The sequence below is a fragment of the Condylura cristata genome, unplaced genomic scaffold, assembly GCF_000260355.1.
Source record: "Condylura cristata isolate star-nosed mole 26May11 unplaced genomic scaffold, ConCri1.0 scaffold00013, whole genome shotgun sequence".
Classification (NCBI taxonomy): domain Eukaryota; kingdom Metazoa; phylum Chordata; class Mammalia; order Eulipotyphla; family Talpidae; genus Condylura; species Condylura cristata.
The window spans coordinates 8245755-8268828 of NW_004567114.1; the positions used below are offsets into that span (position 1 = coordinate 8245755).

Here is a 23074-nt window from a genome sequence, read left to right on the forward strand (position 1 = left end):
CCGCCCCCCCCGGCACCCCAGCTGTGGTTTCTTTCCTCCTAAGGAGTCAGTCAGAGCCAATTGAGAATTTTGTCCCTGGCAGTTGGCATTGGTGATATGATCTTCTGTTTGTTTTTTCTGGAGGGCTATTTCCCTTTCTTCCCCTCTAGTTTTCGGGTTAGCCAAGTGAATGAATTCATAGCAATCTCTAGCTGTCACTTCAATTTCTGTTTCCAAGGTGTGATTTCTATGCTGGGTTTTCTTGGAAAAGCCCTGCCAGTTTAACTTCTCGAAGACACTATTCTGTTGCTTGAAAGTCAGTCTGGGAGGAACTGAGAAACAAATCCAAACAACAAAAAAGGCTCTTTTTTCCAAGTCTCTCTTGATTGGGACCGAGTCTAAGTCAGCTGTGAGCCCTGTCTGCAGTATTCTCCAGGCCTGATAAGCCAGCGGGGCTTGGCTTGGGTCTCCTTCCCAGGCGTGCACCAGAGAGCTGGCTGCTCACATGCCTCTGTGGCCATGACGTTCCTGTGCGTTTGAACCAACCTCAGCTATTATGGAAAATGTGAGGCCACTGATTTGAACATAAGCAGGTCAGTGTGAGGCAGTTATTTGTACGGGAACTTAATATGTAGAATTTTGAGCTGGAAGGGATGTTAGATATTATGTCATCCAGCTTTTATAGAGCTAGAAACTGAGACCCAAAGAGGAGGAACATTTTGGACCAAGAGGGCTTTGGAATCCAGTATCTGTCTACTGGGTCCCAGTCCAGTTTTTCCTCCAGGAGGTGCTAGAGAGGGGGTGCTAGAGAGGATCAGGTGAGGGGAACTCTCAGGCTCTGTGGGAGAGCACCCCCCTCCCTGAAACCCCCTTCCCTGTCAGAAGGGACCTTTCTCTGCTGGGGAGAGGGTGGGGTGTTGACTCCCATAGGTGTGATGCTTTGGGTGGGGCTTTGGGTCGGAGGCTCCCTGTGGCTCACTCCTCCCTTCTCACCCTAAAGGAAGACCTTTCCCAATCACAGCAAACCTCTGCCACCCTCTGGCCAAAGTCTTCTTTCTCCTTCAAAACGCAAGTTCCATCGGCATCTACCACTCCCACTGTGCGCCTTTGGAAAGGTTCCTTTTGCAAAAAAAATCAGGGCCCCCGGGGGTTGCCTTTACTCCAAGGTACCCCTGCACAGCGGTGCCCTCTTTCTCCTCTCCCACTCCCTGGAGAGAGGGCAGCCAGTGGGGTGGGCCAGGAGGGAAGTAGCTGAGCCTCAGACATAAAATAGGGTCACAAGGCCGTGCACAGCCTGGGGGTGGGGACTGAACATTGGGTGAAGTGGCGGTGGGGCCCTTGCTGGCCGTGGGTGGTAGGTACTCCATGCAGAGACAGATTTTGAAGCTGGACTCCAGAGTATGGATGGACCCTAGTTTCAAAGGAGCAGGGGTACCTGGTATGGGATGTGGCTAGTTTAGGGGAGGTGGAACTGGGATGAGGACCAGTTCCAGCTATAGGCAGATCACCTGTTCCCAGCAGGCTTCATTCAGACATCTGCTCCCACGGGAGGGAACTCCTTACCCTGTTGGGTGCAGGGAAGTGCCTTCCAGTGATAGCAGGCTCCCTGCTGACCAGTGCATGTTACAGTGATAGCAGGCTCCCTGCTGACTAGTGCAATCAGGGCTCTCCACCCGTTCACCCACAAAGCTGAAGCTTGCTCTGGAAAGGCTTGGAAGAGGTGTGTGCATCCAGACCACTGGGCAAGGAGGGATCTGAGGCAAACTTCCAAGCCCTTGTGTCACTGGACCCACAGGCCTCCATGCACTGCCCAGACACCCTGGTCTGTGCGTGCTCTGTCTGACAGTGGTCCATGTTGCCAGGGTTGGCCAGCAGCCCAGTGGACCATGAACTCCTCTTACATTTTCAGTGAACTTGTCCCATCTCAGGGCCGTGTAACACCATCCTCGATGCTTAAGCGTTGGATAAATTTTAGCCTTGACTGAAATCTTGGAGGGCATCTTGTCCACCTTTCCACTCGAAGTGGAAATCTCTCTGCAACTTTCAAGGCAGGTTGAGGTGTTCGTAGGACTGGCATGTGTGGGGATGACTGACTATAGGGAGACCGAGCCTTGGGGTCCAGAGGCTGTCACCCTCCCTGACACTTAGTAGGTGTAGTAGATCCTCGAATAACGTCACTTAGGGCCGTTTCCTTGTAATGTTGATAAGAAAGACTCCTGGCTAACTCTGAACAAAAACGACATTATTCACAGACTTGGCTTCATTGCAGCTGGATATTACCGAGGACTCGCTGTACGGCCTTAGCCTTAGTTTCCTGTGTGTGTCTGTGCCATCCCATGGCAGAGACTGGGTGATGCTGGTGGGAGTCTGGGGATGGGCGGCAGCCTCGGCGAGCGAGAGGAACTTACATTGCCGGTGTCTCTGTTCCCAGACATTGATGAATGTCGCTATGGATACTGCCAGCAGCTATGTGCGAACGTCCCCGGATCCTATTCCTGTACATGCAACCCTGGCTTTACCCTCAACGAGGATGGAAGGTCTTGCCAAGGTAGGTGGTGTGGATGAGAACTCGACCACAACAGAAGACGCCAGCTGTCACCTTCGGAGTCTGACCCTGTACGTTGGCGGGAGGGGCTGCTGTTCCAGGGTATTCCCACTCGTGGCCCCTGCCCGCCCCCCCACCCCCTGAGAGCAGAGGGGTGTGACACATGCCAGTGGTGCTGCTGAGAGCGGACCCACGGACATCGGCTGCTGGGTCTTGTGGTCTCATGGATTTGCCTTGGCGACTCTTCTGCTCATCAGAAATTGCTTCACATGTAGCCTCAGTTTAATTCCTGAGGCCCAAAGAGAGGCATCAGAGAGGGCTCTGGCCCTTGGTGAGTTGTGAAATAGCCCCTCCTCGAGGCCAGGGTCTCGTGGGCAGTTGTGACGTCCCACCTGTGCCAGGAGCCCTGCGACGGAGCAGAGTCAGCTGCCACTCAGTGTCCCACCCCCACCCTGGCAAGCAGTGGCCTTCTGTGCTAGCCGCACGAGCACTCAGGACTGATAAGCCAGAAAAGCAGGCTGCGTCTCTGTGCTGTTTCCATCTGGAGGTTTCTTCTGCTCAGGAAGTGAAAGGGGGACTTAAGACCCGAGGAATTAGTGCAAGTCCCGCCCGGCCCCTGGCTCCCGGCCCGCAGACCCCGCTGGGGCCTCCAGTCCCTGGCAGCTGCTCCGCCCAGGGTGGAGGCAGTGGCGGGGCTCAGAATGAGGTCTTTGTCTGGAGCCCGCCACCCGGTTTTGTAGGGCCCATTTCCTTGTCACACCATCTGAGGTCTGGCTGGCAGCCTCTTGGCTGGCTCGTTGGAGGATATTATGTCTCCATTAGTTTAATCATATCGAAATCATTGGGTAAACAGGAAGGCATCAGCGTTAAAGAGCTTGATCCTGGATTCTTTGTAAGACTCCTCTACTGATTGTTCCAAGAAGTCTCAACCGAGCTCCCCTGGCCAGGAGAGGTCATTTTCCTAAGAGTGAGCAGGGGCCCTTCCTTCCCCCTGGAGCTGGGAGCGGGCGCCTGGCCCCCTTGCTGCTGAGATAAGCTGCTTGGGGTGGATCCAGGCTTCTCTGAGGCTGGGATTCGGCGGTGCAAGCCCCTGGTGCGCCCACTGCCTCCTGAGGAGTGGCCTCGAGCAGCAGGCCCGAAAGACCGCTGCGTCCTTCAGACCTCTCAGGGCCAGGCCGGGCAGTGCCAATTCCAGATAAAGCAGCAGCCAACACCACGCCTGCCGCAGGCACTGGGCCACTGGGATATTGCGTCAGCTGGGCCCACAGGCAGCATAAGTGTCACCGATTCTATGGTGCTTTGTGACCTGACAGATCATTCGTGGAAGAGCACTTCATATCCTCGGAGCACCACACATCTGTTAAGCTCATGGAACCCCGGCTGTGGCTTAGGAGGCAGGCGTGGCCCCGCTTCCCAGATGAGGAACTCAGTCTCACAAAGGTTAAGCAACTTGGCCGAAGCCACGCAGTCAGGTGGTGGCCAGTGCAGGGTAGAAACGAGCGTCCAGATTTCCTGTCCAGCAAGTCCGCGTGCGCCCACGGGTTGCAGAGGGCAGGGGCTGCCGGGCCCAGGGCTGGCCAGGAAGCGCAGCTCCAGCCCCAGGGTCAGAGTCCTCTGGATCCTGCTGCTCCGTAGAAACAGCCGAGAATGGGGAGGGCTGGACGTAAGCTCATTCATCCTGTGGCCAGCTTCTCAGCTACTGGCGGGAAGCTGAGGACGCCAGCCTAAGACTAACACTCTCCCCGCCTGAGCTTGCACTCAGTGGCCTGGCCCCTTGGCGTTCTCCTGGCGTCCCCAGAGGGAAGCCCACATGCAGCCAGGGTCCCCAGCGAGGGCCCCCAGCGTCTCTCCACAGACCTCCCTGCATAGCCATTGTTTCTTCCTTCTGAAAGCTTCTGAGATGTGAGGGGCCAGGACCTGTTGGGGCCTGAGGTCAGCCCTCTCCTTTAAGGAAAACTCAAGCTGCTTACTGTAAAGGCTTTTAAGGTTTTAACCACCCACATCTCTTTCAGAGGCTTAAGCAGATTATCTGGACTTTTAGGGGTTAGGAATCCTCTCAGTAGAACTTTGCCATCTGGAGCCTGGGAGGGTGGGGCAGCTCTAAAGGGCTCAACCAGTGCCATGTGGAGGTGGATTTCTTCCTGGCCCCACCCTGAACTCCCGCGAGCTGCGTGGAATTAAGTTGGGTGTTGTAGACAGACTTTGACTCATGGCCCAGTTCCCACGGTACCTTGGGTGGCTTTGGGACTTGGGCACGTGTCTCTTCTTCCTTGGTGTTTTATGGATATGGAATGAATGGCACAATTGAAGGCACGTGGCTTCATGAACTCAGGCAAACATGTGCCACGTGGCTTCATGAACTCAGACAAACGTGTGCTACGTGGTTTCATGAACTCATACAAACATGTGCCACGTGGCTTCATGAACTCAGGCAAACGTGTGCCATGTGGCTTCATGAACTCAGACAAACGTGTGCCACGTGGTTTCATGAACTCAGACAAACGTGTGCCACGTGGCTTCATGAACTCAGACAAACGTGTGCCACGTGGCTTCATGAACTCAGACAAATGTGTGAAGCCATTCCCACACTCCAGAGTGAATATTCCATCATTCCCGAAAGCCTCCCACGCACATCTGTGGTTCACTCCTTCACCTCCTAAGCCTGTGCAGGGGGCCAGTGCCTATGGTGTCAGTGACGTGGTTCATGCAGAATTATCTTTGCTTCAGAGGCCTTGACAAAGTGCCACAGACTGGGTGACTTAAGCATCAGGATTTTTTCTCTTGGCGCCTGAGGCAGGGCTCCAAGATCAAGGTGCCAGCCTACTCAGGGGCTTCTGAGGATGGCTGGTGTGCAGGTGGCTGCCTTTTCACCTTGTCTTCACATAGTGGAAGGAGAACAATCAGCTCTCTGGTGTCTCTGCTTAAATGGGCACTAATCCTATCACAGGGCCCCACCCTTATTTAACTTAATGACTTACTTACCTAATTACTCACTTAACTACTTCCTAAAGGTTTATCTCCAAATATCATCACCAATGGGTTGAGGTTGTCAACATATGAGTTTTCTTTTTTGTGTGCGGTGCTCCCAATTCAGTCATTGGAGTAAAATGTAGAATTATTACCAGAATTGTCATGATCTGTCTACCTGACATGTGCAAGGCAGTGGCTCACTGCCACGTGGTTTCATGAACTCAATAGGTGATGGGAGGCAGCTGTAGTCTAAAACTTGCCCCGTTGAGTCTGGGGGTGTGTCTGTATCTACACCTGTCTACAGGGGGGAGACACATTATTTCCACCCTTCCCAATTTGCAACCCAAGAAGGGAAATGGAAATGGAGTCTAGTTCTTCAGGGAACACAAGTTCGAGCTCTTAATCCCACAGACTGTGGGTGGAGATCCTTGGTCCCCTGATTCTGGTTACCTAGTGGTGGTTCGTGTCATTGCTGGTGCAGTCTTCTGCTTCGTGGGGATGCTTTGTTTTGGCAATGATCTGTGATATACTTTGGGTTTTCACAGATGTGAACGAATGTGCCACTGAGAACCCCTGCGTGCAGACCTGTGTCAACACCTACGGCTCTTTCATCTGCCGCTGTGACCCAGGATATGAACTTGAGGATGATGGTGTTCGTTGCAGTGGTAATGGACTCTGTTAGGTGTTGGGTGGACAGAGGTGGGGGGCGGAGGACAGGGCAGCATCCCAGGTGTTTCCTCTCATTTCCCAGACTCTAGTTTGGGATGTTTCCCAGTACACTGGGGTCACAACCCCACAAAACAGAGATGAGTCACTTTCTGAAAGAGGAGTCCCTTCCCTTGGCATTTGACCTCTGTTACTGTTACAGGGCACCCCAGTGTGAACTTGGCCGCCTGTCTGTGGGGCCTCACCACGCATTTAAAAATCAGTTGTGCTGCAGCACACACAAAAGAGTTAATAATGGTTTTATTTATAAAAGGGGAAAGGAAAAGGAACAACCCAGGGAAAGAGAGAGAGAGATACAAGGTAACTAGGATATATTACTGGCTTGCTCTGGTAACAAATTTGTACCTACTTGGTGCTCCAGTAACAAACTAACTGATAGCTCCCAGTCACATGGTCCTGTGAGCCATTGCCCAAGCGAGAGGGCCATAGGAAATGGCACCCTATTTATCCCTCAATTCCCAGCATGCCTGCTTAGCTCCGCCCTTGGGTCCTCACATTTCTCTCTCTGGTACTGCTGGGATTTGTAGTTTCCAATCACTGGAGCAGGGGGCGGAGTACAGAAAGCTGAAGCAGTGGGTAGAGTCCACAAGATTCTGCAGAGTTCCTTTAGGACATCCTGCCCCTTAACACCACCTGCTAGGGTGTCAGGTGATGTGGGAGATGGAAGGCGTCACCTAGTCTGCACGTTGGTTTGAGTTGCTTGCCCTTGCCTGGCACTGACTGAAGTCCTGGGCATAGCGTGATGGTGCTTCTGGAGGGCTGAACCCCATGAGCATAGCACACTGGCGGGCCGGGCTGAGTGAAAGCAGCCATGTACATGAGCAGACACACCTTGTGAACCTCTGCAGTCTCTTCAGTCAGGGCCTTGGTCCCTCGTGAGCATGCAATCAATAGTTCCTGAATCGATGAGTGAATGACTTAATATGGATGAGTGAAATCTCAGTTACTTGCTGTGACAACATAGCTGTGGTGACTTAGGTGGCCTTTTTAGGTCCCTCCCTGGCCGGGAACATACTGTCCACACTAACCTGTGCACACCTCATGTTTTTCTCTTAGAAAGGTGTAGACACTCATAAAGCCCTTTCCCCGGCCCAGCATTTTACTCTTACTTATTCCTGTAGCATCCTGCACTGAGTCTTCTTTTCTTTTTTTCCTTATTTTTTAGTTAACGTTGAATTAAACTAAACGCATCCCATCCACTTTTGATATCCTCAGCCATCATACATTAGCGTGGCCTGAATGAATGAGACTCCCTGTATTTTTCAATCAGTGGTTCCTCCACCGGGCTGTGTTCTGCAGAGTGGAAAGTTTCCTAATCCTGGGGTCACTGTAACAGGAATTGACACTCAGGCCATGAGTGAGACTTGTGTGATAGCTTCACTTCTGACTGCTCCAGGGAAAGAGCTTTGAAACAGAGAAGCACCAGCCGGTCTCCCCAGGGCAGGGACACCCGTGCCTCCGTGGGCGGCTGCAGACAGCCTTGGCAGATTAAATGTCGGTCCCACAAACCATCCTAAGATACCCTTGGGCCTGAAAAGCCCCTTTATTCCTAGATTCAGTCCCCGGGCTCTCCCATGGCACTCCTCAGGGGATCCAGGCCAAGGAGCTAGGAGTTAGTAATATTCCCAGGATTCCCAGCACACCCCTATGTATTTATTGACCATCTGCTGGGCGGTGCAGTGGAGACGGTCTGAAGTCAGAACGGAATTCCCGCTCTGGCCCAGTTTTAGCGCTTCTTGGTGTGGCCACAGGCGAGACTGGCTCATGCCAGTAAGTGGCGTTGTGTCTTCATTTCCTTTACCTAAGTGTGAATTTTAGACACTTTTATTTTTTCAAGTTCACATCCTCCACAGTTTGGCAAGGATTTGCAGTTGACTCTTTATCCCACGTGGTCAGCTTCTCCTCCACCATCACGCGGTGTCCACTTTTTCCTGCTTAGCTGCTTCGGGCCTTTGGGCTGGCCCAGGACAGTGGTGGACACAGAGAGAGCCTGTTTGCTGTCTTTCTGTTCCTCCCTTCTCGCCGCTTTCTCTGCTGCTCCTTGGCCCCAGGATCTCTACCCTCACGGTGTCATTAAGCCTGGTGTGACCCCTCCAAGCAGCACCAGACCCTGGTTCTTGTCCTCGGGGAGCTGCTAATCTGAGCTGATCCTGGAAACCAGGCAGGTTCTCACTGGTGCACATGGCTCGGTGTGCTCCCTGACAGGAGCTGGGCTTGTCTGTCAGGTCTTTGCTACTAATGGATGGAGCCAGAGCTCCAGCAGTCCCTGGGGCTTGTGACCCTCAGATAAGCTGTGTGGATCAGGGGCGCTCTCTGTCCAGCGGGAGGTAGAAGAGGGCGCTGCCCTCTTTATCTGCAGTGGAGCTAATCCGTCCCCAGGGATTCTCCCAAGCCCACTATGCTAACTCCAGCATGATTTCTCAGGGAGATCTTCTCTTAGGACTGGACAATGGCTGCTTAGGTTCATTCACGTGTCAGGTTTCCAGCTTACTTGTTCTCTGAACTTCAGCAAGCTCCCTCACCTGTAAGCTTCTATTTTTTTCCTCCAGAAAATGTGCAAAGTAATTGCACCTGCGTAGGTGAGGCTTAAATAACATGAGGCAGGTAGGGCCTTCCTGGTGGTGCAAAGAGTTAAGTCTCAGCACTGTCAAGCTATCTGCAGCCACTGCAGCACAAGTTCAATCCCCAGCCAGGGAGTGACCCACAGGCACAGCAGACCTCTCCTGCCTCCCCACTGCTCCCTCAGCAGTGTGTTTCTGCCAGTCAGCCTGCTCTGCTCCCCACTCTGTCGCTAGTGAATCCTCTCAGCCCCCGCATACGCCCCAGTTCTTGTATGCATTAAAAAAAAAGATGAGGCAGGTGAAAGCAGTGGGTCCTTTGCCTGGTATATAGCGCCTCGCAGGAGCTGACGTGTGCTTCTGCTGCTTCTGCTACACAGGTCTGAACAGAATCTACACACTAAATAGGAATAAACAGGGACACTCTTTTAGGAGAGGCTGGGCAGAGATCTGGGGCACCACCAGGTACCCGGGGAGTGGGCGTAGAGACACGCCAGCGGCAGGTCTTACTGAACTGAGCGTGCTGTTACTTTTCACTGCAGCACCCTGGCTCTGCAGGCTCCCACGCCATCACCCGAAGACCCCCAGGCGGGGTGGGGAGGAGTTTCTCCTTCTCAGATGTGAGAGGCGCCGGGCACGTGATACCCAGTAGCAGCAGGGCTGATCCCATGGAGAAGTGTCACGACACCCTTCCTGGGTGATCCCAGCCACCAGGGGAGTGCAAAGTGCAAGTTAGAGAGTAATCCGAGGACATGTCACATGGGAAAACTAGTGAGAGCAAGTTTTCTGGAAACAACAAATGAAAGAAAAACATGTTTTCTTTGGCAAGCTTGCTGAATGAGGCGCAAACAGGGGCCCCTTGCCAAACTCTGTGTGTGACACGGAGTTGGCTTTTCTGAAACTGCTGCTTCTGCATCAGCTGCCACAGCCTGTGTGCTCAGTATACCCCTGCGCCCTCACAGCCTCACCTCCACAGGGGAGTCGTGACCCAGCGTGGGCTCCCATGCCCCATAGAGGGACCATGTGCGTCTGCACATACCTCTCCTGAGTTTTCTCTTTCACAGAGATTTTGGATGCCATGAAGGACTAGTAAGTACAGCTGACACCCCTGGCTTATGGTAGATGTGCCTTTTCCTGTGCTTTTAGGGTTACTTCTCAGCTTCGTGGCACTGCTAAAGTTGCCCATTTGAAATAGAGGCCAGTGAATGCTTTTTGGGGTGTTGGGGAAGAACTCTGCATACAGAAAGCTCCAGGAGGTAAACAGATCTCATGGCCACAGGTGGAGGATGGATCCACTCACAGAGCAGAATGAGTCAGTAAATGATGTAAGTAAGCCAGAGGCAAAGGGATAGAAGTTCAACAGAGACATATTTCAGCTCCAGGTAGGAAAGAATTTTCTAGCAATTAGAACTGTTCACATATCCATGGGCGTCCGTCGTAGGTAGTGAGCGCCCCATCCTCAGAAGCATTCAAGAAGGGAACCGGCAAGAAGGCCATCCTGTGTGTTAGGGGGTTAATGTGGGTGTGGGAACAGACCATCTCTCGTCTCACCTTCCCAGCTGGCTCAGGACTATAAACAGCAGGTGTAACTTGTTGCCCCCAGATATGGACGAGTGCAGCTTCTCTGAGTTCCTCTGCCAGCACGAGTGTGTGAACCAGCCTGGCACGTACTTCTGCTCCTGTCCTCCTGGCTACATCCTGCTGGAGGACAACCGAAGCTGTCAGGGTAAGGCGGTCCAGAGGCCTGGCAAGGGGGGGTGCGTGGTGGGGTTGGCTCAGGGGGTCCGTGGATGCCTTCACCCAGGGAATCCTGTGTGGCTTTGGGAGGGTGCGAGGTAAGAGTGCTGCTGGCTTCCAGAGAGGCAGACTCTGGGCAGATACCCAGGCTGGTGCTTCCTGCCCTGCCTTCCATCCCCTGGCCCTAGAGATGACGTGGCTACGCTCACTTCGGTCATGAACACCACAGGTGCAAGTGGGAGCCTCTGAGGGCTGGTCCTGCCTCGCAGACAGGTCACGGTGGCCCCAGATACAACTTCTGTGGGCTGCACCGCCCATGGACCAGGGGCCTCGGAGGGAGCCTGGGCAACTTGAGACATCACACATCAGACTGCTTGTCCCTGGCAGGTTCAGGAAGAGCCCCACCATGGGTCTTGTCCTTCTTGGCCACTTGGCCTCATTTCCAACCCCATGCTTCACCCACAGGGTCAGTGTGGGAAGATTGGTGGCTAAGCATCGGTTCCATTTTTAGAGCGTAAACCTGCCTTACCCCAACTTCAGGCAAGAATTCCCCAGAGTGCTAGGCAGTGGAAATAGAATGTGAATTTTCTATAGAAATATTAAAAGGATAAAAAGAAATAGGTAAAATGCTTCAAGAACATGTTGCGTTGAATGCGATGACAGTGCCGTCGTTCCAGCATGTTCTCCACATAAAACGACCGATGAGCTGGTCTCCTCTTACACCAAGCCGTTGAAGTCAGGCCTATGTTCCCCACTCGCACATCTCAGTTTGGCCACATCCCAACACGCCACATTTCAGGTGCTCAGTAGCCACGAGTGGCCCACGGCTGCCACTTCGTCAGCGCAGCTCTGTAGAAAGACCCGGGTAGCTCACTCCTGCCATGGCCCTGGCTTGGGGCCACCTGCTTGGGATCGCGGCCCTGAACCAGCCGTCCTGACTGTCGTGCATTTCAGACATCGATGAGTGCGAGCACAGAAACCACACGTGCAACCTACAGCAGACTTGCTACAACTTGCAAGGGGGCTTCAAATGCATCGACCCCATCCGCTGCGAGGAGCCTTATCTGCGCATCAGCGACAAGTGAGTCACGGCTGTGGACGAGGGTGAGGGGCTGCTTCTGACGGCCAGGGTGTTGGAAGGAGAGTGCACGGTGTGAGGCCGTGATTCCTGCCAGGAGCTCACACAACACACACACACACATCTCCCTCTCCCCCACACCCGCCCGTCGTACCTTTGTTCCCACAGAACGGAGCCAAACCCTAGCGCCACAGGCCAGGCGGCAGGTTGAATGCCACGCACCTGTCCTGTGCCCTGGGAATGCAGCACCTGACTGGAATCTGTGGCTCAGCAGGTTTTTCCTCTCTGAGCAAAAACTGGCCAAACAGGGCCTGCTGGTCACTTCGAGAGGTCACTGCTCACTGCCAAGAGCGCTCAGCTTCCGCCCTGGATCTCGCTGGGGTGTCCAGGCACCCTTGTCTGTGGTGGGGGCGCTCTCCGGGTTCAGTTACCAGCACTGAGGTGGTGCAGCCACTCAGGCTCCCAGCTGGCGGCTGCACACACTGGGTGACTCCCTGCCTCCAGGCCCCACCCCCCAGCTCCCCTCACCCCTTCAGGCTCACTGCCTGGTTCAGGAGCCCACAGGGCCAGGCCAGCCCCAGCCACCTCTCCCGGCGGCTCGTGGTCCTCTTCAGCTGGCGCCATCACTCCTCCTCCAGACTTCACTAGGAAACAGTCTCTGTGACATGTGACATTTTAATGTGGCCATTTTGGCACCACGGACATTCTGACATGCTGTTGGGATGCAGCCTCAGAAAACGAAACTTTAAACGTTGTTTTTACGCAATCTTTATTAAGTGTTATTTGGGCTCCTGCTATGTACCAGACACTGTGCTGTGGTTTTGTTCTTCTGCGAGTGGAGAAAGACATTAAACAAATGGACACCTAAGTGAGTACCCAGCACAGGTTGTGGCAGGGGCTCTGGATAGAGCAGACATTCATAAAAGAAAGAGTAGCCTTGACCTGGACTAGACTAGGGAGGCTGAAAATCCCTCTGGGGAAAGGCAACGGGCTGGAATGGACAGATGTCAGCATTAACCGAGGAGAGGGTGGAAGAGCAGGGAAACAGCATGTGCAAAGGCTCGCAGGGGAGTCACTTTGATGTCCTCAGGGACCGTCAGGAGCCTGAGTTGCTGCCCTGCAGTGAGGTGTGGGCAGAGTGACCTGGGAGGAGGTAGAGAGACTGGCAGAGGCCAGGCCCATGGGGGGTCAGGAGCTAGGCTGAGGGTGTGGTTTCTGTTCAGGTGTCTGGAAGCAAAATAGAGATGTAACCTGACGTGTGTTTGACATTCTGGCTGCCACGCAGTAGAGGGGAGGGGAGAGACAGGTCCAGGTGGGCCTCAGGGACTTGTGGTGACAGTGGAGATGTTGAGAAGGGGATGGATTTGGGTTTATATTTTGGAAGTAGATGAATAGATTTTGAAGAAAGATGGGAAGTTAGGACAGAGTGACATAAACACAAGGCTGATTCCATTTCTGGCCACTGAGTTGATCTGTTGTGAACTCTGAGCACACTCCGGGGGAGTGTTTGGAGCGAGATGACAGATGGGGTAGCTAAGGATAAAGGAAGGGGCCTCCATAGCCAGTATTCCTTGGTAATCAGAGTGAAGGCTTCTGATAATGCCAGTGTTTCTAACTGGCTGCTTTGCATTAGACATAGTGTGTGTATGGATTATTTCTCCTGTTAGCAGCTGAGCCATTCAAGGTCAGAGTCTTACCACTGTGTTCCTTACGTATAGTGATTTCTAAACTCTTGTTTATCAAATGGAAAGATTAAATCATGCTCCACGCACATTCGACTTGGTGCAAAAGAGAAAGTCAAAGGACGTCTCTAGACCTGCCAACCTAACGTGATTTCTCAGTTAGCGTGCTGGCGGAGAGGTGAGCACTCTGGGGACCAGTGGGCTCATTTGGCAAGAGGGTACAAGTAGTGACATGGGGACATACAAGGTTAACTACATTAGACACTGTCCCAGTGTTCTGAACCCTGACATTGGAGGTACACATCTGGGCAGCCAGTGTCTGCTTGGCCAGAGAGGTCATTCTCTAGGCAAAGCGGGCTACCTACATGCTGGAGCATTCATTCAGAGAGGAGAGCAGGAGTGGAGGGGGTCTCTCCGGTTACAGCAGGGGGAGGCTGCAGTGGCCTGGCTTCCTTTCCAGCGTTTCAAGTGAGGAAGTAGGCACAGCCAGCATCTGGAAAGGGTTTTCTCAGCCCCCACAAATTTCCCTTCCCTGTAGCCGCTGTATGTGTCCTGCTGAGAATCCTGGCTGCAGAGACCAGCCCTTCACCATCCTGTACCGGGACATGGACGTGGTGTCCGCACGCTCTGTTCCTGCTGACATCTTCCAGATGCAAGCGACGACCCGCTACCCCGGAGCTTATTACATTTTCCAGATCAAGTCTGGGAATGAGGGCCGAGAGTTCTATATGCGGGTAAGGGGGTGCAAGGGGCGGGCACCATCTTAACCACACCTGGTGGCATCTAGCTGGGCACGTGCTTCTTGCAACAGGTCTGAGTGCCGTGAGGACAGTCAGGTATGAAGAGAGAAGAGGGGAGTGGCTGGGAGTCTGGTCCTATCACTCTCGGGAATGCCCCCGAGAGCCCCAGGGTGAAGTTAGGCTAAGTGCAGCCTGAGATCTCCTTCATTCCTCCTGCGGTTCTGGTTCCGTGGGGGAGGCATTCACACAAGCATCTGTCCACCCACTCACTTCACAAATACTTATCAAGTAGCCACTAGAAACTGAAGCTTTAGCAGTGACAAAAACACCCACATCCCCACCTCATGCCATTCACACCGCAGGAGCGTGAAGGCTGATGTTCCAGCCACAGAAATACACTCTAGCTGACTCATGGGCATTGTTAAACGAATTTAAACAAAGTGCCCTTAAAAGCTGGGCTCTTCCGTGGTGCTAGCCACATTCCACATGCTCAGTAGCTGATGTGGCTGCTGTAGTAGCTCAGCTAGAGGGCATTTCTGTGTGGGGAGTCAGACTGGACAGCACTGACATCCCTAACAGTAAACAATTTCAGAGCACACATCCCAAGACATGTTTGCCTCTGTTGATTGCATCCTTGTAATGTTGTTTATAGCATTGAGCTCCATCTCCTCCACCCTCTGGGGTGTCCATACTTCTTTAGAGACCGCTGGCTTAGAGAGATGTTTTTCACATCTCAGTGTGAATTTGGGCACTTGGCCAGAGGACCCCAGAGCTTCCTCTCTAGAGAATCTATTACAGCAGATGACACGTCTCAGTTTTCTGCAACCACTGTAACAGATTATCACAAATTTGGTGGCTTAAGACAACAGACACTTTTCTGCTCAGTTCTGGGAGCCAAAAATCTGAAATCATTTTCACTGGATTACAATCAAGGTGCTGGCAGCGCCGTGTCCCTCTGGAGAGTCCGTCCCTGTCCCAGCATCTTATGGCTGCCAGCATTTCTTGACTTAAGGCCACATCACTCCAATCTGCCGCCATCTCTTCTGTGTCTTTCAAATGGCCTCTGTCTTTCAAGCAACACTTGCGACTGGATTTAGAGCACAGCCATGTGATTCAGAGTCATCTCCTAAGTCATGATCTTAGCCTATGAGCACCTGCAAAACTCCCTTTTCCTTATAAATTAACCTTTATGGGTTCTAGGGATTCAGTTCGATGTCTTTGGGGTCTTTGTCTGGCCTCTCATACCCAAGGATCTGAGTGTTGCAGCTCAGTTACAGCCTGTGCTCCCACCACAGGGTCCCTCTGGGGAGCTGTACTCAGAAGCATAGGTCCCTGGAGCTCAGCCTTTTGTGGGAGATGCCCCAGTGCCTGTGAAGGATGGGGTCACACTATCCCTGATAGAAGCTTCCAGTCTTTGCCTCTGGGGCTGGGACTGTCTGTGCACTGGGAGGTCTGAGAAGTGGTGGTTAGAGCAGATTAGAAATGGCCCAAGGGTCTGGTAATGTGCCCATGTCCTCATTAACAAGTTTTTGGCAAGACCTTAAAGGGACCAGGGCACATGAAAACATCACCCATGAGCAGCTTCTGTAGAGCAGCGTAGCAGGGGCAAGGGTTTGGGAAGAAGGTGGAATGCGTGGAGGGGAGAGGGAGAAGAGAAACTGCAGCATGTCAAAAAGAGGAACCTGTGTTGAGGTCTGTCTTCTCCCCATATGCACAGTAACAGCTGCCCAGCAGAAACCCCAGTCTGTGAGCAGCTGTGGGCTGCTGCCCTAGAAGCATAAATTTAGCCTGCTGGGCCTCTCCAGTCTGGCCTCTATCATCACCTGTACAGACACAGCGAGTCCCACTCAAGGGCACAAAGAGGTCTCTCTTGGAGACTAGAATTACCATCACTCGATCACCTGCCTCTGTCTCCCCCCCCCCCAGCAGAATGGAATGGAAGATGGAAGATTTGTCTAGGCAAGATGTCACACCATGGGCCACCAACTAAACCCCTCCTAGACCCAGATGTGCCCCATGAGGCTGACCGCAAGGGTACCCAGAGATGGAGGGCAAAGGATTGTCCTGCAGGTGGAGTGAACAGGAGAGACGTCTCTTCTGGAAGTTTCTCCTGATGCCCAGGTTATCACGGCACAGAGGGGACCCTTGAACGCACAAAGCTGAGTCGTAGCTTGTTCTTTGAGAACATTGAGAAGGTCCTGGTTTCTTTAGTATTTATTCAGAGGAGGAGGTCAGGACACCCAGGTGGGGGGGACGGAGGCGTTACCTGCGGATGGCTAATGGAACGCAGGCGTGGGGAGAGGGCTTCTGGCTTAAAGGGCCACAGGGCTGCAGCCCAGACTTGGTGTAGGGGCCCCGTGATGCCCGGGCCCTGGGCACCAGGCAGGGCTGTGCCCGCCTGCAGCACCCTCCGCAGGATGCCGCGCAGTCATTCCGACGTGGCTCTGGAGCTGGGCCGACCATCTCCACTGACCCTCAGCTGCCTCAGCTGTAGTGGGCGAAACAGAGCCTGAGGACTAGCGCAGTTCCTGGAACAAGAATGCCTATTATCATCAAAGTTGCAGAATTTGCAGGCAGAACATTCCGTGACTTGCTCTTTCTTACTCTGCCCCCTCACACCTCAGGACCCCTGGCTGACGTCTCAGGCTGATTCCATAATATTCACAGGCATATTCAGTGGCTAGTAATTTTTCTTATTTTCCATATCAAAAGTCTGGGTTGCTTTAAGTGGAAACGTCAATCCCCCCACCTTTCATTCAACCTAGGGGTCAGCCCTCCCACATTCAGAGGTGGGGCGGGCTGGTTGGGTTCTGTGCCATCTTCTTTGCCCCCCCCCCAAGGAGAACGCCGTCTCAAGTTCCTCCTCCAAGGTTGAAGGAGCGGAGATGGTAGCAGAGGAAAGGTGGGTGGTGTGTGTGGGGGGGCAGAGACCCTACTCTTTGCTGTTCTCAGCAGGTGCTGGGGTACACACTCTGGGGCATAGACTTAAACGTGCCCCTCTTTCATGGGGCACTTGATGGGTTCTTTGGATATTCCCCTGAGTAGTCAACTCAGCTGACGACTCCCTGGTGTTGAGGTCTCCCACTGCCCCCCTGCATTTCTGGTGCCAGGTTCTAAATAGATTTCCCATGGCAGTGGGGATTCCCCCACTAGGCCTCCAGCTTCATCACCCAGTTCCCCTGCAGCTCCCACTTGTCACACAGGGAGGCTGCTCTGAGCTCCCCTCCTGACTTCTCCAGAAAAGAGTGCAGTAGTGCCATGTTCTGCTTTCTTTAAACGCCAGGGCGTGCCCCGCCGCGAGCAGCTCTGTTGAAGCCCTGCTGCCGGCTGTGAGGCTGGTCAGTGTGTTGGCACACACCTACAGGCCGGCGGCGGCGGGGACAGAGGGAGATGCATCCTCAGGCCGTCACTTGTGGGTCCCGTGTGACGCCACAGTAACGGCTCACGGCCTCAACAGAAATCCTCCCCGTGCCCGGCGTGTGCCACGCCTGGCGCCAGCTGCTCCCCATACCCCACTTCGCTCATCTCCACAGTGGGGGGGGTGCTTCACCTTGCTGGGTCCCAAGGCACAGGGAAGCCCACGATCATGATCTCACAGCCAGAGATCCCCAGAGCAGGATCTGAGCCCAGCCAGTCCAGCTCATTCTCACTAGCATGTGGGAGTGTTTCCACTTACTCATCCAGCGCTGGGGCCTCAGCAGAAATTGGACAGCACAGAAAGCCCACGGTACCGTGCAGTGAGTGGGAGTCACCATTGCACGGGCAGTTGCTTCTGCAGCAGCTGTTGCTGCTACTTCTGTTAGGGACATGTGGGCTCGTGGTCCTGGAGAGGTTGGTAGGGCTGCCCATGGGGCTGGGCATCGTGGAGGTTGGGCTTGGTGGTCAATCCGGCGCTCCCTGCCTGACACCCCCTGGTTGTGTTACAAGCGCTCGAGAGCTTCGCCTCACCTGGGAAGCAAACACACCCATGTGTGGGCACATCACACTCAGGTGCACACGTGTCCCTTTGCCAGCCCTGTTGGCAGTCCGCCCCACACTGAGCCCATGCAGAGGGCTGGGGATTGGTCTTGGCCAGGTGACGTAGGGGTGCCAGCACTGAGAGGAAGGTCCACAGCCCCGGGGGCAGTGTGCCAAAGTACACCGACTCCATGACACACGCCGATCGGGTGACAGCCTGAGGGAAGGTAACTTGCTAGAGCCTGGCTGCTTGCCACATGTCACACAATGCCACCTCACAGCTGGTTCAGAGCAAACCTGAGCATGTGTGGGAGCATGGTTAGGAGACACACCATGGGGGCTCTTTGCAGCCTCTTCCTGCTGTGCACAGCTGCACCAGCGTCCAGCCACGTGCTCCCCAGTGTTCAGCACCACTGTGGACATGGCTCTAGGTCAGGACAGAGCATTCAGGGACAAACAGGATGTGGCCTCTGCCCTTGGGGAACCCACACAACAGCAGGGCGGGTGGGGACAAACAGCGGGGCAACATTTCCAACGTGAAGCGGTGGTTTCAAGCTGAGTGTGTGTGGTGTACGGTCCGGAGGTGCTGACTTGGTAGAGCAGAATGTCGGGAGCATGTGTGCTGGGGTCAGACATCGGTGCCTTAACCTGTTTCTGAAGATTTAATAAGAGCTGTTTACAAGGTCGCTGTTCAAAGCCTGTGACCGTAACCACCACCACTGTCATTGCCATCAGCAGCATTTTGCACTGGCCCCCAAGTCCACGGAGGTCCTCTTTTTTTTTTTAAGATTTATTTGTCTGGGCCCTCCCTGGTGGTGCAGCAGGTTAAAGCAGCACTAAGAAGCTAAAGCCACTTCAGCATGAGTGAGTCACCCCCCTGGTGGGGGATTGAACTTGTGCTAGAGCAGCTGCTGCTCGCTTCAACCCCCTGCACCACGGGTGGGCACCAGCGGTCTTATTTCATTCAAGCCCTCACCCAGCCCTGGACACCTGCACAACAGTGAGGGTGACTATCCTCAGTGTCCGGCCAGCCATTTGAGTCCCCCCGGGTTCGGGGGGCAGGCCTGTCTATGCCAGCTGCAGGTCTGGTCCTGGTGGGGGCCAAGCACACTCACTTCTGAGGTTACTTCTGAACAGAAAAGGTGATTCTTCTCACACCCCAGAGACCTTACTAGGAACGCCCAGAGGAACAGTGTGGGAGTTTACAGTTGGGTTCCCCATCCCAGGCCCCGGAGATCTCCCTCCAGAGGCTCCCCAGAGCCCAGGGTCCTCAACCCTTCACCTCTGTTCATTCAGTGAAAGCTGGTGACATATTTGTATTTGTAAACGCTAGAGGCATTTCCCCATGTGGTGGGAGCCTCTCAAGTCCTGGCTGAGGCTCCAGGGTTTTGCAAGAGTTGATAAGGAAGTGCTGGCGATGCTCTGCGCCAGTTAGCTGATGCTGACGGAAACAGGAAGCTGACGCCAAGAGGAAGTTGCATGGCTTTCAGGCTGCTGTGAGCTGGGGGGACAGGGGAGGTCCCAGCACCTGACCGGCAATGATAGCCCCACCCTTGACATATCTGTGGCAGCTCTTGGGGATATACACAATTTATGAGGGGCCCTCCCTTTATGGAGACAGATAAAATACATGATGTGACTTTAAGTGGGCACAGTGCTGGACTTTGCAGCTTGAAAGAAACTTGTCCAGCATATTGGAGCCCCTCCTGCTCGTTCCTCAGCAGGTGCCCATCGCACTCACCTGCAGCCATCTCTTCTCGAGAGCAGTGCTAGGGAGAAGTGAAGCACACACCAGCCTCTTCTGACGCCGGTGCAGTGGGATCGGGATCACACAGGAACACGGGAGTGGAGTCCTTGGGCTCGCCTCGGCCCAGCCGAGTGACTGCTTAGGCAGTGATCACCCTTCCTGGGCTTTGCTTTGCTTATTTTTGAAAGATTTATTTATTTATGCATACAGAGCTGGGGTATAGGGCAGAGGTGCAGGGCCAGTGAGAGGATTCACCAGAGACGGAGTGAGGAGCTGAACAGGCAGATCGACTGAAATACACTGCTGAGAGGGGCAGAGGAGAGACAGGTGAGGTCTGCTGCATCATGTGGGTCAGCTCCCTGGCCGGAGATCGAGCCCATGTTGCAGTGTCTGCAGACAGCTTCGTAGTGTTGCGCTTTAACCATTGCACCACCCAGGAGGGCCCCTTGCCTTATATTTCTATCAGTATTTATATACTCTTGGAATGGATGGTGGGCAGGCTCCTGGCCACAGTCCTGTGCTTTCAGATCAGCTTGTTAATTCTTACTGTACCTGCAGATCACCTGGGGGTTTTGTTAAGCTGCAGATTCTGACTCAGTGGGTCTTAGGTGCTGCCTGGGGTCCTGCATTTCTAACATGTGCCCTGGTGATACTGATGCTGCTGATCCAGGGGTCACAGTGTGAGGAGCAGAGCCTTCGGGGGTTTTACGCAGTTTACGTCAGCACTGTATGGAGACTGCGAGAGTGTAGGAGATGCTCTGTGGGTGTCGGTGTCTGCTCCTCGCTGCCTCGAAAGATTGACCCGCAATTCAGTGGAGGAGAAAATGAAGGCTTTAGGACCACAGTGATGGAGTCACAGAGTGGCGAGGCTGAGGTGGCCACTGTGCACACGGGGGCTCTTGCAGGGACCGTACGCCTGGAGTCACGTAAAGAAATAACACTTTCCCAGACAGCAGCTGAAAAACCACGGAAGCAGAAAATCCGGGAGTGGGCCCTGGGACTATTGGTTTAAAGACTCTGTTCCAGGTGCTTTGCAAGCTGTATCCTTGGAAACCACTGATCTAGGACCAACCCTCATTTCAGAGAGGGGCCCTGGGAAGTGAAGGGCTGGTCACTTCTTCATTCTTCTATTCAGACACTTACTGCTGTGTGCCAGGCACCGTGCTGGGCTCTGGGGAGATGCTTTGGTGAAAAACTTGACCCTGGTCCTTGCTCTCGTGGAGCTCCAGGTCTGGTGGGGATGTAGGCATTAGAACTTTGCCAAGTAGGTCATGCAAGTAGTGCCCATGGTGCTGAATCCTCTCCACCCTGTGCAATGGCAGACGGTTGTGGGGGACCAAGTTAGTTTGGAGAAATCAGGGAGGACTCCTCTGAGGAAGTGACATTTCAGTTGGACCTGAAAGGTTAGTGGGAAGAGCAGGTGGAGCATGGGATCCAGGACAGGGGAGTGGGGGGAAAGGGTGGCACCACGGGGATGCCAGTCTGACTGTAAGGGGGGTGTCTGATCAAAGCTGCAGTAGTCCGCTGTGGCCAGGTCAGTGCACCGTCCGCTTTGGTGTTTGTGGTAGAGGCCGTGTCTGGCCTGCTCCCCTCACCGCCTCAGGTGTCGCTCCATAGCTCTGGGGTCAAACACCTGCAGTGGTCCTGCCTTTCCCTCACTGGCGCCCTCGGTTCTGTCTGCAGCAAACGGGCCCCATCAGTGCCACCCTGGTGATGACACGCCCCATCAAAGGGCCCCGGGAGATGCAGCTGGACTTGGAAATGATCACCGTCAACACCGTCATCAACTTCAGAGGTAGCTCCGTGATCCGGCTGCGGATATACGTGTCGCAGTACCCGTTCTGAGGCCCGGCTGCAGCCTCTGACGCCACCTCTCACGGCACCAGGGACAGGAGAGAAGAGGCGAGAGGGAGCCTGAGCCGGTCGCGACGCCTTTCCTGCTGAATGCTTCCCCAGGGTCAGCCCCCCCGGCCTGACCCTGCCCGCATGGGGTAGACCTGTCATCCTGAAGGACACTTTCCCCAGCTCCTACGGTGCAGTCATCAACAGTAGTGTCACTGGCACTCTGACCAGAGATCAGTGGAGGTTTGTCAGGGTCATCAGATTATTTTCATATTTCCCAAAGGAAATAGATTAGGATGGCTGGGGTGTGAGTCCATGTTCAAAGACTGTGAACGGCTTCCTCTCCCCCTTCCACGCCTTTCTCTTTCTCCCTCTCTCCCTCTCTCTCTCGCTGATTGCTGCTTTGCAAAGACCCAACGAGTCATGGGGATGCTGGGGGTAGCTAGTTTGCTTCTTGTATGTACTGAGAAGGTTATGGGAAGAAACCACAGCAGGATCTAAGGATTTTTAAAGAGTCTATTTCAAAATCACATCTGGAGTTTGCAGTCATAAAAGGAATTTTAGATGTCCTTAAGTTTGTATAACGTTAATCCTTTCTTGTTCATTTTGAGTATTTTTTTCATAATACCTACCAAAGGTCTTAAGACACATGCTAAGTTCTGCCCTCCCAACTGTCAACCCAGTTTCCTCTTCATGTTAGCCAAGGTTTTCTTTGAGGACCCCTTAATCATGCTTTCTTTAGCAATTTTACCCCACTGGGTTGGAAGGCAGAGGTCTCCAAACTGATTAAATATTTGAAGAGATTTTGTGTTTGGTTCATTTTGACACCACTATTCAGCATTTCGGGCTGGTTCTTCCTCTCTTTCAACATGGTTATTGTGCACCGGCCTGGAAGACGCTCCGGGAACCCAACCATCATTTATAACTTGGGCAAATGACGGGGGTAAGGGGACAGCGAATGGGGGGTGGAGAAGTCAGAGGGAAGCATATACCCTGAATCTGATTTCATTCTATTGGAACACAACCAACAGTCCCTCTCACGTGGATGACTCCAGCACTTGTCCAGCTCAAGAATGGTGCAAGTTATTCTGACAAGGGAGAAGCCTTGTTAGCACATATCTAAGGAAAAATTATTCCCTGGGCCTTTTGGACACTGTTTTCATTGGTCTGAAGTAGAGTACAGGCCTTGAGTTTTGTTGTTTTTTTTTTAAATTTATTTATTTATTCATACAGAACTGGGGTATAGGCCAGAGGTACAGGGGCAGTGACAGGCTTCACCAGAGGCAGAACAGGAAGATGACAAAGTGCACTGCTGAGGGGAGCAGCAGGCGGGTCAGAAGAGGTCTGCTGCGCCATGTGGGTCACCTCTAGGGCTGGGGATTGAACTTGCACTGAAGTGGCTGTGGCTCACTTGCAATGCTGCACTTTAACCCGCTGTGCCCTCAGGGAGGGTCCAAGACTTTGGGATTTTTGAAACGGATAGATAGCTGAAGTTGAGAGGACAGCGTTACAA

General features: G+C 53.5%; 1 protein-coding gene across 1 annotated transcript in view; it reads left to right on the forward strand.

Annotated features, from left to right (window-relative positions):
• Positions 1 to 22358, forward strand: part of FBLN5 (fibulin 5) — a 68480-nt gene extending 46122 nt beyond the window's left edge. The window contains exons 6-11 of the mRNA XM_004681622.2: positions 2411 to 2527; positions 6040 to 6159; positions 10382 to 10504; positions 11470 to 11596; positions 13814 to 14009; positions 21403 to 22358. Coding sequence (XP_004681679.1) covers positions 2411 to 2527; positions 6040 to 6159; positions 10382 to 10504; positions 11470 to 11596; positions 13814 to 14009; positions 21403 to 21564 — 845 coding nt within the window. The 3' untranslated portion in view covers positions 21565 to 22358. The remainder of the gene's footprint in view (positions 1 to 2410; positions 2528 to 6039; positions 6160 to 10381; positions 10505 to 11469; positions 11597 to 13813; positions 14010 to 21402) is intronic.
• The last annotated feature ends 716 nt before the right edge of the window (positions 22359 to 23074 follow it).